Here is a 13999-nt window from a genome sequence, read left to right as displayed (position 1 = left end):
GCAAGTATAGGTTTTGGACACAGACAGACTTTTAAGTTGAACTCTTTGGCTCAGACTTTCCTTAGTTCCGTTTAGGTAGGGAAATCCCGCCTTAGCATAGGGCAAGGTAGGCCTTCTACCATCCTGACATTTGATTTAATAAAGTATTTTATTTTGAACTTTAAGTCTGTTGTCTGTGTTGCTTCATGATGCCTTCACAGAAGGTACTGTTTGTTTTACTTTGACTGCTTGGAAATGGAGTTTGAATTATAGGTGTGTAGACCTCTTGTGTTGGCCAAAGGCCTAAGACATTTGTAGGCTACAGACTGATTAGGGTTATGAATTTAAACATGTTGATGGCCTCCTCAATTGGACTTTACTTTACAGTGTAGAGATTAGTGCATGTAAGAGTAGGTTTAGAGCTGTATTATGTCATCCAAGTCTTAACCTGTCATTAGAAAGAAACCATTATTTTGTGTTAACCCAATTTACACACGGTTTTCTATAGATCCATTCTTATTATAGGATTTACCCTAGCACCTATAGGTGCTTATCGAAGACTTAACCTGGTAAAAACCATGAATGAGTTGTAGAACCCCAAAATGTCTAAATCGTATGGGCCTCATCACGATTTTGGCAGTAACCCTTAAATGCGGCAGCAGCGCTATTACCGCCGCATTTAAGGGTCCGCCAGATCATGGCCTTGACGGATTTCCCCCCAGCTCTGAGCTGGGGGAAATCTGTGGCAAATTTGCCAATTTTGGCACTATTACCGCTGGCAGGAAATCCGCCGGCAGTAATACCGTGAATTTTCCCCATTGGGCCCAATGGGGAATGAGAAATTCCCGAATGGGCCCAATGTGGAATGGGCACTAACCGTTCCACCAAATCCGTGATCCGGTGCTAATAGCGCCAGGGGTTGGCGGTAGGGCTAATAGCACTGTGTCGTTGCTCAGCCCTGCTGCAGGAAATCCTGCTGCAGGAAATACACCAAAATAAGAGAAAATAAATATATAAGGAGGTATTTGTATTTTGCATTAGTATTTATTGAAATTATATAGCGTTTTTACGCCAAAAGCACCAGTGCAAAATATAAAAATTAACAGCAGTACAATCAAAGGAACAATGCAAACCAGATAAAAGTGGCAGAAAGCAACATTCAACTATTTGAGAGAAGAATCAAAAAATGAGCTTTTAGATTAGATCGAAAAATATGAATAGTAGGAGAAGAACGAATAGGAAAAGGGAGAGGGCTTTCAGTGTTTTGGCGCAAGAAGGTCAAAAGTCCGGAAACGAGAAGATGCACATGGAGGTTTTGGAACAGAAAGAAGTAGCTGATTATGGGAGCGAAGGACTCAGGAAGGGGAATAGAGTGATATAAGTGAGTCAAGATTGAAAGGGGCCAGGCCATGGATGCACTTAAATACAATTGGAAGAAAGTGATAAAGGAGACGGCACTCAAAAGAAAGAAGCAAATCGCAATATGTAAAGAAGCGAAGGTGTAATTGAGTAATGCAGAGCAAGAGAAAAAAGGTAATGCACACATTTTACGGCAATACACAGAAAAGGAAGCTGAAGATGGTCGGTGGAAGACCGCCAGCAAAGAGCAGCAAAGACAGGGGAAATACGAGAATGAGAAGAAAGCAGACAGAGAAGGTGGATAGCAGAGTTAATAATAGACTGTAGATATGAAATAGGAAGACCTAAACGTTGACTTGACCCATTTTCAAGGTGAAAGGAAACTAGAAAGAGAATAAGAATGTGGATAGTGGAAAGGGGCCAGATATTGCAAATATTGTAAAGGTGAAAGCGACAGGAGCACAAAGGAGTAGAAGTGTGATTTAAACAGACAAGAGACATGTCAAAAGTGACACCAATGTTCCAGACAAAAGAAGAAAGGGGAAGATAGTAAGAAGGAAATAGAACAAAGAGACAAGGGCGATATCTCTGTGGGGAAGGTGCACAAGAATTAGAGTGAAGAGAATGGGAGGGGATTGAAACTGGATAGAAAAGATAAGGAAAGAGAGAGAAATCTGGGAGCCATCCAGTTAGAAATAACAGTGAAGTACAAATGGCAGAATATAGAAAGTAAGAGGAAATGTGCAGAGAAAATAGTATAGAGCCAAGGAAAGAGCTGTGTGGGAACCACAATGCATTAAAGCAATAAGAAGAGTCGCCAATCCAAGAACCAGAGTAAGACCAATAAGAGAGATAAGAACCGAAGAAGAACAGAACCCAATATTCCAAGTGAAGACAGAGACATACAAACAATAGGATGATCCACCATGCCGAAAACTACAGAAAGAATGAAAAGAATAAGAAGAGAAGACTGGTAAGAATGGCTAAAGAAGTAGGAAAATGTGTCACATCCAAAAGGTCTGTTTCTGTGGAATGAAAAGGAAGAAAGGCAGATTTTAGCAGGGGGAACAAGAACTACAATCAAGATAAGGAGATAGCTGGAAGTAGACAGACAGGAGTGAAAAAAGAAATGGAATATTAGATGTATAAAACTATTTTCTAAAGCCTAATGTGAGGTGTCAGGAATGAAACGCGGATACAAGTTAGACATGGTTTTGGCTAAAGACGTTTATTGATAAATAATAGGGGTTGGGAAAATGTCTCGCTGTTCCTGCACTAGAGGTGTATCCCTACCTAAACTCAAAACTAAGGATCTGTCAGTGACGTAATGTACAAAAAAAAATCGTCCTGAGTCCAAAGTACCATTCTTACTCTCACATTCTAAGGAAATTAATTTTAAAGTGAAAAGGATAATATCTATTGCCTTAAGTGTTTTAGACATTTTCAAATGGGAAAAGCAATAAGTAACTCCAACAAAAACTCTCTCAAGAATATTACTCCTTACTCCATTGGGTGTCTCCCTTCCCCTTGATCCTTCTTCCCGTTTGATAACAAACAACAGTTTTTGTCTTTTCTCTTGATTAATACCAAAATGTTATACTCGACTAATTTTGGCCTTTGTTTTTTCTTTCAGTGTTTTTAGAAATGTTCAAATGGGAAAAGCAATAAGTAACTCCAATAAAAAAAGTACTTCAATGATATTGTGCTCCGTAATCCAGAGAGTGTCTCACTTCCCAAGGATCCTTCTTCATGTTTTCTTGAATAATAACCATTATTATCTTTCCTCTTGATTAATAGCAAAATCATGCACAATTATCTTTGGCCTTTGAGTTGTCAGGATACCTGGTGTACTCTCCTGCCATGGTTTATCTGCACTCTTACATTCACACACTTATAATTGCCTCGTACACTCTCCTGTCAGGGCTTCATGTATTCACAAACTTGTAATTGCCTGGTATACTCTGCTGCCAGGGCTTCTTGTATTGACACTCCAGTAATTGCCTTTCTCTGCAACTCCACTTTTGATAATTCACCACATTAGCCCTTTCAGTTAATTCATTTAGTCCATGGTATATTGCTGCGTTAGTGTTTTGCTCACACGTCCAATCTTGCATATTCGCCACCTTAGCCTTACTGGCTACTTCACTTTGTCCATTACATACTGTCTTGTTTTCTCTTTTTTGGATTTAATAACCAGTTTTCTTTCTTTCTTTCTCCGTTCTGTTTTGTTCAATTATTAGCATGCGGCGTTCTGGCCTATACACCCTGGTGTTCCCTTCAACACATCATGAACTCTACATGGTGTCCCTTGTCCTCTTCGCAGCCTGCCGATAGCAATTGTTGGGTGATTTCCCCTTGCACAGCATGGCTTTCCGAGTCGCTACATCCTGCGGTTCCAGCTGGCTTTCTCTGCTTCGCACAAGTCTCTGGTAAGTGTCTTGCTGCTTCTTTCCACCGGCGAACGCCCAGGAGCCCTGCACTTGATTTTGGCATCCCCGCCACCTCTAGTTTTCCTCACACAGCTTTCTTCTTCTCAGCACTTGAGCCGGTTGACTCAACTGTCCTTCTTTCAACTCGTTGATCATACAGAGATGAGCATCCCGCTGTCACCAGCAGTCTACCATGGTTACTGGCGGTCCTGGTTGAAATTTCCCAGGCACAGGTGCATTCTCCCAGCAACTAGTGCATTTCCTGTGCTCTGGGTTTTTCCTGCTCTCCATTCCTCCACACCTCTTCTTCATTGTAGTGTTAAGGGGTTTCTTGGAACAGTAGTGCCTTTTAGTTAACTTGCACGAAAACATTGGAGGAATGTTTCAGAAAGGTTTGGATGGCAAGTCAGTGTTTGAAAATTGGTCTGTTGATCTGAACGAGAAAGATTCAGTACTCTCATTTGCGGGAGCAGGGAAAGAATCACAATAAGCCATTAGAGTGTTACGGATGGGCAGAGGCGTTGCTAGGGGGGGCTAAAGGGGCTATAGCCCCTGGTCTTTTGGTTGTAGCCCTGGATAGAATCTTAGGAGCTAAAATCAAAAGGCTAGCTAGCCCCCAGTCCCGACACTTCCAACATTAGCATAGCCCCGGGTCTTTTCCAGACCTAGCAACACCCATGCGGATGGGAGATTCATCCTGCAAGGGGGAACGGATGATACCATGTCTCATCCATGGATACCACCACTCCCTCACAGAGGTTGTCTCCCCCAAGTAATCCTCCCTCATATAACCGCCCCCAGGGTCAGTATCGGATAGCAGCTGCCGTCCCCTGGTACATGGAAGGAGGTCACCACTGGGAAAACAGTGAAGATGACATTGGATTCATCACACTAATGTCGGAAACAATACAATGTTACATTTAATTGTCATATTGTATTCATTTAGAACATATTTCCAAACACATGCATTTTCTATTAAAGTAAGAGGGGATGTGTGTTTGGACAGACACATTGCCAAATCCACACAATGGAAAATGTACTTAGCTGGCCACAAGACTATGCATTCTTGTGCTTATGATGACAGTATGAGGCAAGCATCCAGAGAAAAAACATATGCCTTAAATAGCACCTGCAACTATCAATCTTCTGTTAGCATTAGTCCTGCATACACATGAAGCAAATATTTTGGAACAAAGGTCAAATATGTTTAAAAAAATCATCAGACTGACCTCATTCTTGTAGCTCGCAACATTGAGTCCTGGATAATGCTCATTGTAGTTCTCAGAAAAGTTGAATGCGTTTGTCAAGTGAGCTGCAACATGCACTGCTACAATAATAGTGCAAAAGAAAAACAGTAAGATAAGAAGTAATTCAGGCTGGAACGTAAGCCTAGACAGAAGCATTGGGTGAAAGATTAGTCCTCTAAAGCTTTTAGACATGAAGACAATGCAGAAAAATGAAGGAAACATCTTCATTCAGCAAAACATTGCTTAATAGGTAGTACTAACAGAAACATGTTTTAAGCAAAGAACGCTGGCATGCATTATATCATCCTCTGGAAAGTTATAAGACTGAAGAGCTAAAAATAGAGCACACTTATGTGTATAAGAAGATCATTTAGATAATGCCTAATCTAACTTGTTGGGATTTTTTTTAATGAACATTTGGACTTTGCTTTACAAATCTTGTCTTCTTAAAAAAGCGTTTTTTCGAAATGTGTTACATTTTAGCATTACATAATGTATTTATTTTGTATAACATCTAATTGAGACATCACGTCAAGAAAGACATTGGGCCTCATTAGGACCCTGGCGGAGAGGGTTTTACGCCAGCGTAGTGCATGGCGTACCTCTCCGCCATACTACGAGTTCCCGTAGCGCCATGGCGGCCTTTTCCGCCTGGTTTTACCAGGCGGAGAAAACCATGGCGCTACGGGACCTCGTTGTTAATTACGCCACCGTATTTTACGGTGGCGTAATTAACTCCTTCCCCACTCCCATTATACCCTATGGGGCAAAAATGGGAATGGGGAAGGGCAGAATGGGGATTGGGGATTTACCGCCCCGCCAAGGTCGGAATGGGGCGGTAAATCCGCCAACCCCCATGGCGCTATCGGCGGCTTTCCGCCATGCTTCGCGGTGCATTTAGCACCGCGAAATCCGCCTGGGTCGTAATGAGGCCCCTTGATTGTGATACTGTTTGTCAGCTGATGATATGAAAACATTCACAGATTTTCTATAAGGCACTCACAAGAAAGAAAAAAAATGAAGCATCAGTAGAATGGCAGGAGAATGACAAACAGAAAGAAAGGGAAATATTCTTCCAAGATTGCTTCCTATCCCTTATATGGCCAGTGCATTCATTACTAGTTACCTATGTGTAATCCTATTAACCAATATGTTCTGTCTTGACAACATTTTCTTTTCACAGTATTATCACATCCTACAATCGGGAACCCATTCTTGGTTTACTCTTAGTTTCCAATACTTGAGCACTTGCTTTTTAACCACCATGGAAGGTTTATGCAACTAAAGGCATTCATTTGAGGATATCGTAGTGTATGCATCTGGCAATACACGTGGTCAAATCAATGCCAGGGACGTTGTTAGAGGCGATTACAATATTGCACTGATTCACTACAAAGTTGTGTTATCAAATGTTTCAATCAGAGCTCATGTCAATAATAAATACGTGGGGGCAGTGGTCTGCTCGGGAAAGTGTTGGTCCAAGGTGGCATCCTGTAGGCCCACTACTCACTGCAAGATGCAGCATTATCCAATCAGCTAGTGTCAGGGAAGAGTGGGGCTCAGGGAACTACGCATCACAGAATACCCCAGAACCTTAACAAAAAGCCCTGCATTCACGAGCAGTGACAAACATGAGTGACTATTATCGAAGTCATGCTGCATGTGACCTGGAAGAAAGCCGGGGGAAGGAGAAGGTGCTGCAGTGAGGTTTCTTAGCCAGTGCAAGATGGCATTGCCAACAAGGTAGAAAAGTGGCAAGACTACACAGTCTCGTGGTCCATGCATGAGGAGTTTCCAAGATGTTGCCTAACGTTGTGCTCACATTTAACTCCTCACAGACCCTCATTAGTGTCAATCAAAACTATCAGGCATTTACTCAATAAGAGGGAACCACCAATGATAACATAATGAGGAAGACTAACACAGGTATAGGGAATAATCAACCACAATACCAAGTTTCATACTAGAATGGGAAATGGCCTATTGGGAAGCCTTCTCCTGCTCCCTGGATGAGGGTAATTCCAGAAGAATGCCAGTTGGAAGTAGGCTCTGAGCTTCTGGGGAAGACTGAAAGATGCAAGACTGGAAGTTGCCCACATGGCAGAACTAGCGGGTTGAGACCTGTGTTTTCCAGCATTCAGGGAAATGGAGGACTTATAGACTGGCCCCTACACTGGGCCCTACACCATCGCCTCCAGGACAATAAGCGAAGTGCGACTGGCCTGTGGCAGGAAGGCATTAATGTCTTGTCTGCCTAATAAGGACTCAGGAGAAATATCCATCACGTCAAGTCAGACATAAATAGGGTCCTGAAGGATTATATAGAACTAAAGATCCCAAAATAAGGTCCAGGCGTGGCCTGGTGAATGAAGGTTCCATGAAGCGACCCACCAAAGAATCAAGCAACTCAACAAGGTCCAGAAGGGACTGTTGAGAAAGCTATCACACGGCTAGATCTAGGAGGGTCCTGTTGAGAGGCTTAAGTGAAGTAAGGTTGTGATAAACCAGGGAACAGGGTATGAAATATCTGTGTTCCAAAGTTCTAGACAGAACAAGTAATGAAGCATGCATGGAGCCAAGATCCAGCGATAATCTGACAAGGAACTTGGCAGAACCTAGGTCAAGGTAAATGCCTGAACAGTATCAGTACAACATCCTTTCATCGCGGGACCTTTTTTCACATGGTTTTTTACTGCAAAGTTTTTATCGAAAAAACCCACTGAATATTTTTTTTGGGGGGGGTTAAAAAATTATATATATGGGATATGGGTTTTTGATAATAGGTATAAACTGAAAGGGACTATGGGGTTGGGGGGGAACCCAAAAAAAAGAAAAAAAAAATCGATTGGTTTTTCCGATAAAAAATGTGTGGTAAAAAACCCTGCGAAAAAACATCCTGCGATGAAATGACATGCAACTACAGTATCAAGGTCCTGGAGAAACCTGAGAAAATCCACTAAAAACTAAGATCTAGGAAGGAACTAGTAAAAAGACTGAAAGGCCCAAATCAAGGTGAGACCTGGTATGGATCCCGAACAGAGCACCATGGTCTGTGATCAATCACGAGCCAAAAGGTGGAATCAAGCCCCAAGAACAGCATGTGGAGATGCCAGGCTAAATTAAAACCAGAACCTATGGGAAATCATGAAACACACCGAGGGGAGGTCCTGAGAAACAGTTTTAAAGGGAAAGAGGTCACACCACTGGAAGACAGCCAGACTGTAACTGCTACAGGATTTTAACCCGAGGGAATGTTTGTTGTTGTAATAATAGATTTGGACTTATAATAGTAGGTTTTGTGAACTTTTGTTTGGATCTTTTCTGTTATGAGATCAGTGTGATGCTGGAAATGCATTGGAGGGACAGGGCCTCCCTGTCCTTGTCCTGTAGTCCTTTTTCATATGTGTTTTGTATTGTTTTCTGCCCAGGAGTCCAGGTGCAACTCCTGGCAGTGCAGCTCTTCCTCTTTTTGGTTTGGTGTACAGACCCTTGGGATAACCTTATGCCCCTAGTGTATGTTTTTTGGGCACCTGTGTGTGGCCGACAGAGCAGGGTATGGGCTGGTGGCAGCTCCATGCTGAATTTGACAGGTGCTTGGAGTATCCTCCATTTTGGGATACCCAGGCCCTGCCATTGGAATCAGTTGATTCATGATAGGAAACTAGGTGGCCCCTGTGGCCTCTTGCTTTCTATTGCCTGTTATCTTGTTTTCCCAAAGTCCTGGGAAACCCTGACTCTGTCCCTTCCACCTGATGGGCTGTTGGGTGGAAGTTCCATATATGGTATTGAGGGGAAGTCCAGGCCAGACTGGCTGGAGCCTTCCCAGTGGCTGTATGTTGTGGGTACACCCTTGGGGTGGGACCTGAGTGAATGGAGTGTGTGCCCAATATGCACTTCTTGTTGTGGATGTCTAGTTTGTGGTATGTGACACAAAGACTGAGACACCCCTGCCCGAAACTGGTATGAATGCAGTATGTAGTGCTGAATGGCTGGGTACTTGTCCCAATAAACATTCCTTGTTGTGAGTGTCTGAGAGGGAGGAGAATGGCCTGACTGCACTGTATGCCTGATTGGCTGCCTGACTGCTTGAATGCCCTTCTGAGTGATTGGTTGCCTGAGTGTGACCCAGCAGAATGAATGAGAGCCCAACTAGTATATGTGGGGGCCTCTCACTGCTAGAATTCGTTCAGAAGCTGAAGTTGATACTTAATGCTCATCCTTGAAGCCCAGCTGGAAGAAGAAGAACTGCTGCTGCATTTGCTTCGACCCGAGCTGAAAGCTGTCACGTTTGTCGAGGACTGATCCGAGAGAGGACCTGTGAAGGAGACCTCTTCCCGAGCTACGAGTGAACATCATGCAGACTGCTAATCTTCACTGAAGCGCCCTGTAAGCCAGCCTTCGAAAGACTGTCGACCGGAGAAGGGGACCGGTGAGGAATCTCGAAGTTAGCACCCAGACAATGAGGCCATCGTAGTCTATTGCCGTCGACCATGGTTCGGAGGCAACGCCGTAACCACTGGAAGCGTGTCGAGTCGTGTTGCCCAGAAGCGGGGACCGCTTGATGCCGTGTTACAGAAGACTGGAGCCGCAACGCTCCACCTTTGCCTAAGAAACACTTGAATCCCAGGACTCCCTTGTCCGCACTGTCGACCGCTTTGTCCCGCCGGAGAAAGTCGAGGCCGCCGACGCACCCAGAAGAATCCGCTGGTGAGTTTCCCGCCACCCGAAATCACAGAGACGCCGGACGGCTCAACGCCCTTGCTGGGCCAAAGTTCTTCTTAGACTCTTTGCAGTCCCGAACTATCAACGCTGCGGTTCCCCGCACGCCTCGTCCTCGCAGGACGTCCCCGACAGATTGTCGACGAGCACCGCCTGGACCGGAGCTGCTGCCTCGATGCCACCAAACATTTAATTGAGTATTCTTGATGCCAAGTTCAACTTCTTCAATGACTATCAATGATCCGTGCTCCTGCCTTAAAAGGGGGCCCAATCAGGAAGGATCCCCCGATGCCTCATCGAAGAAATCTACTATTCCAGGTACATTGCGGTTGTAGAACTATTTAGAAGGCAATAAGACTCATATTGAACAATATATGGACTGGGCATGTATTATATCTTTATTTACAGGTTCCCAGGTGGGGGGGTCCTCATACAGAACTGTGTCTGGTCGGTATGGACACAGTATTCTGCCTATTGTTTCAACCAACTGCTTTCCCCCTATGTCTATTGTTGGTTCCCTTTAATAATTGATTTGTGTGACATTTGACCACAATACAGTTGTTGCACTCTAATGAAATCTGATAGTAATTGTGGTACCACGTAGAACTGTGTATAGATTTGACATTGTAGATTAACTGAGCACAAAGTGAGTTATTGTAATTGTGTATATAACCTTGAACCTTAATTATATAAAGACTATGTTTTCACTAATACAGTTAAGGAAATTACTTTGTGGGTGCTTGGGGACTACACTGTACTACACTAGCCTGCATCACCTCCTGAGAAGCTGGGCCTTGATTGCTTGACCGTAGCTACCCTGTAGAGAATCTTGGCTGGGGTCTTCTGTGCCTCTCCTCTGCCATATAGAGAGCAGGAGTACAGACACCCCCTCCAGTCTTTACAATCAGGACCCGCAGGACGCATTAAAACTAGGGAGTTTGACTTTTTGTTGCCTACCTATTGGAAAACAATATTTTCATTTTACATTTTACATTACCATGTATTGCAAGAGGACAGGGCCTCTAAGATAAGAGAAACCAGACGGTAGAGCCATCATCCAGAATACTTAAATTATGTTGTCCCTATGCAAACACCACTTGTCTAAAGAAAGCAGTATTGTTTTTGTTATTATTATTATTTATTTTATTTATTTAATTGTACATAGTTCTAACAAAGAATTTAACAATTCACATTACTTACCTTGGAAAAAAGTCAGACTTATAACTCAGACCAAACAGCTTACTTACAATAAATTAATTATACAATTCCAATTTACACAATGTTAATCTTACACTTATTCGTATACTCAATCACACAATTAAAACACATACAACAATTTCATTAAACTAAAAAAGCACAATGTCATCTTACTAAAAGCTCATTTTAACTTATGAACATACTTTACCCATCAGTTTCAATCGGATATATGACTGGTTAACCCCATACAATCACACACAGAGATACGGTAAAACCCCTCTCCAGACACAGTAAAGTGCTAAAGGGAATCTAAGTGAGTCTGTATTTAAACAGAACACCCAAAACTCAGGAGATTTGATCGAATTATAATCTTGTACAAAAGGTCCCAAATTGACCATGTATCGGGATCCCAAACAAGGACATACTGTAAGCACATGTTTGGTAGTCTCCTGATTTACTTTTACTTTACAAATTCAACAAAATCTGGCATCTTTAAGCAAATTCCATTTGGCTATGCATAATGCTCATACTGGCAGCTGATTATTGCATAATTTTAAGCAGAAACTACGTACATCGGGAACAGGACAGAGCGACAAATATAGTTCTGGTTTCATAAATCGATGTACCACTGGTTCCACAACCCCTATATCCCTTTAATTTAGAAAAGTGGTCATAATTACACTGCCAATCCCACTTCGCCAGGTGACAGTCAAACGTGCGTTTTAACGTAGCAAAAACTGCACATCGACTAAAATCAGGGGTCGAATCAATTTTATTACACAACTCCCTAAAACATTTGACATAGGGGGCGGTTTCATCCCTGGGGTGGAGGAGGTCAGAGCTTTCCCCCAATTTACTCAGCAAAAGACAGCTTGGTGCTGTACATTTTCTGAGATCAAGTTCCGGATTTCTCACCAGGTCAGATTTCGGGAGCGCCTCGTGGTCCCCAAACCCAACAGGTACCATGCCAATATTACACCCCAAACCCAGCTCGTCTCCGACCACAATAGGTGCAGCCATATTCACTTCAGGCACACTCGCCCCAGGTCCTATCCTGGTAGGTGGGGGATATTCCAGCTCAGGATGCAGTACCTTCTCGTTATCTTTAAGAAACCAACTAGTCAGTGTTCCCACACTTAGTGCGGGCCACCCTTTTCCTCAATTGTTTCGGCACCTGTCTCTGGCTAGCCACAGTCACGATTGTTGAATGTAATGGTTGAGAAAGATCATTACCAGGGGACATTATTGTGATCGCGATTCTTGCTGCAGCCTTTTTTTGTTTATTCTTCCAGCATATCTGATGTGGGTTAAATAACAGCAGGGGAATTGGGCCGAGATATCTATCTGCCCACTGGGGTCATCAGGGCTTTGGGAGGATATGATAATGGGACGGATTTGGGAAGCACTAGGACTAGCAGGTTCATTACCTGGCCCTCCCCCAAACTAAAACCATGCCATCTTTACATCTCGGTTGATTCCCAATCCTCCTCGGAGCAGAAAAAGGTGCTTGTTTTGTTTTAGCACTTCCTCATGGATTCAACCACATAATTTCAGAAGAATGTTCACCACAAAATTCAAGACATCCCAAGAGGAACCCACCTCAAGGTGCGCGGTATGGCCAGCATAGGAAGAAATAGCTTTTCAGGCAAATTCACAGACCCGATATTTTGTGACTGCTCCACCATCCGCACCACTACAGGCGCACCGAAAGAAGGAGAGTTGGAAGAGTGGAACAAATTGGGAGAGACAGAAAGTCTTTGAGAGGCTTAATGAGCTTCAGTGGTTGACAATCAGAAAAGCGGAGGGGCGGGTGGGGAAGTGGGGAGGGGGAAGATCGGGAGGGTAAAGGGAATGGGCGGGGAATAGGAAGAGATGGGGCACCTGGAATAACTGTGCCGGTTACAGTCTGATTGTCGAGAGGCAAAAATCCAGCAGCCTCTGAGGGTTGTCCACCATTGCACATAAGATAACACAATTGTAACTGCAAATTATTATCTATATCTCCAAAAGAGGCATTCGAGGCAGCACCCAGTGATAACACACCTAAATACTTATTCATCTCTGTCTCAATAGCATCTGCCTCAGTAGTTGTTCGCATCCCCTTTGCACTTTTACATTTGAAATAATGTGTTATTTGACCTGTGCACAGACCAGAAGTCCCTCACACCACGTCCTGCCCATGCTGCACTTGTACCGGATCACATTAACGTGGCTCTTGAGGTGTTCCTGTGGGATCGGGAGGCACAGCACGTTTGTATCCGTTCACCTTGCCATAAGGCTTACTTTTACTTTTGTGCAAGTTGTAAGTCCTTTGTTTGTAAGACACTTTGCCTGCCATGTGCTGACTCACAGATGACTTACACTAACTCCTTAACCTCCCAACAGCAAACCCCTCAGTACCGGATCCGTGATTCTTACCTCTTTCTCCCGTGCAGGCTCACTCTTATTTCGTGAGGGGAGTTGGGGCCAGCAACCTGCAAGGCCCAAAGCTCATAGAGATCACTGAGAAGACTGAAAAGACACTCCCACCACTCTACAGTAGAAGTAAAAAGAGTAAAAAGACTCTTGATCAGGTCGCAGTCCTCTGAACATTGAAAACACACTGCCCACAATCTGCGACACTGCACGTTGGGCTATGAGGTTTTCATTGATAAGTCGGATGCCGTGGAATGAAAAAGAGTAAAATGACTCTTTATCAGGTTGCAGTCCTCCAAACACTGAAAGAAAACTTCCCACACTCTGCAACGCTAGGCGTTGGGCTATGAGGTTTTAACTTGTATGTCAGATGCAGTAGAAGTAAAAAGCGTACAAAAAGGCTATTGATCCGGTCGCAGACCGCCAAACACTGAAAACACACTCCCCACACTTTTTGTCATTAGCATACTTGATCGCAAACCAAATTGACCTTCAAGTGATAACGAAATAAAAATGAACCAAGAACAAACAAATAGTGGGAGAGTGTTCCAAAGATTAGGAGCCATTAAGGAAAAGGAGCGAAAATGTGATTGGGCACAAGGAGGGCAGGGGACAGAAGTGAGAAAAAGGAATTGAGAATGAAGACGGTGTGGT

General features: G+C 43.5%; 1 protein-coding gene across 1 annotated transcript in view; it reads right to left on the bottom strand.

The window, feature by feature from the left end:
* NOX4 (NADPH oxidase 4) overlaps positions 1-13999 on the bottom strand; it is a 1243038-nt gene that overhangs the window by 1052038 nt on the left and 177001 nt on the right. The window contains exon 5 of the mRNA XM_069639431.1: positions 4997-5094. Within this exon, the coding sequence (XP_069495532.1) occupies positions 4997-5094 (98 nt within the window). The remainder of the gene's footprint in view (positions 1-4996; positions 5095-13999) is intronic.

The sequence above is a fragment of the Ambystoma mexicanum genome, chromosome 7q (assembly GCF_040938575.1).
Source record: "Ambystoma mexicanum isolate Mex_15411 chromosome 7q, UKY_AmexF1_1, whole genome shotgun sequence".
Taxonomy (NCBI): domain Eukaryota; kingdom Metazoa; phylum Chordata; class Amphibia; order Caudata; family Ambystomatidae; genus Ambystoma; species Ambystoma mexicanum.
Note: the sequence above shows the minus strand (reverse complement) of the source record. Positions and strands in the feature narration are given on the sequence as shown.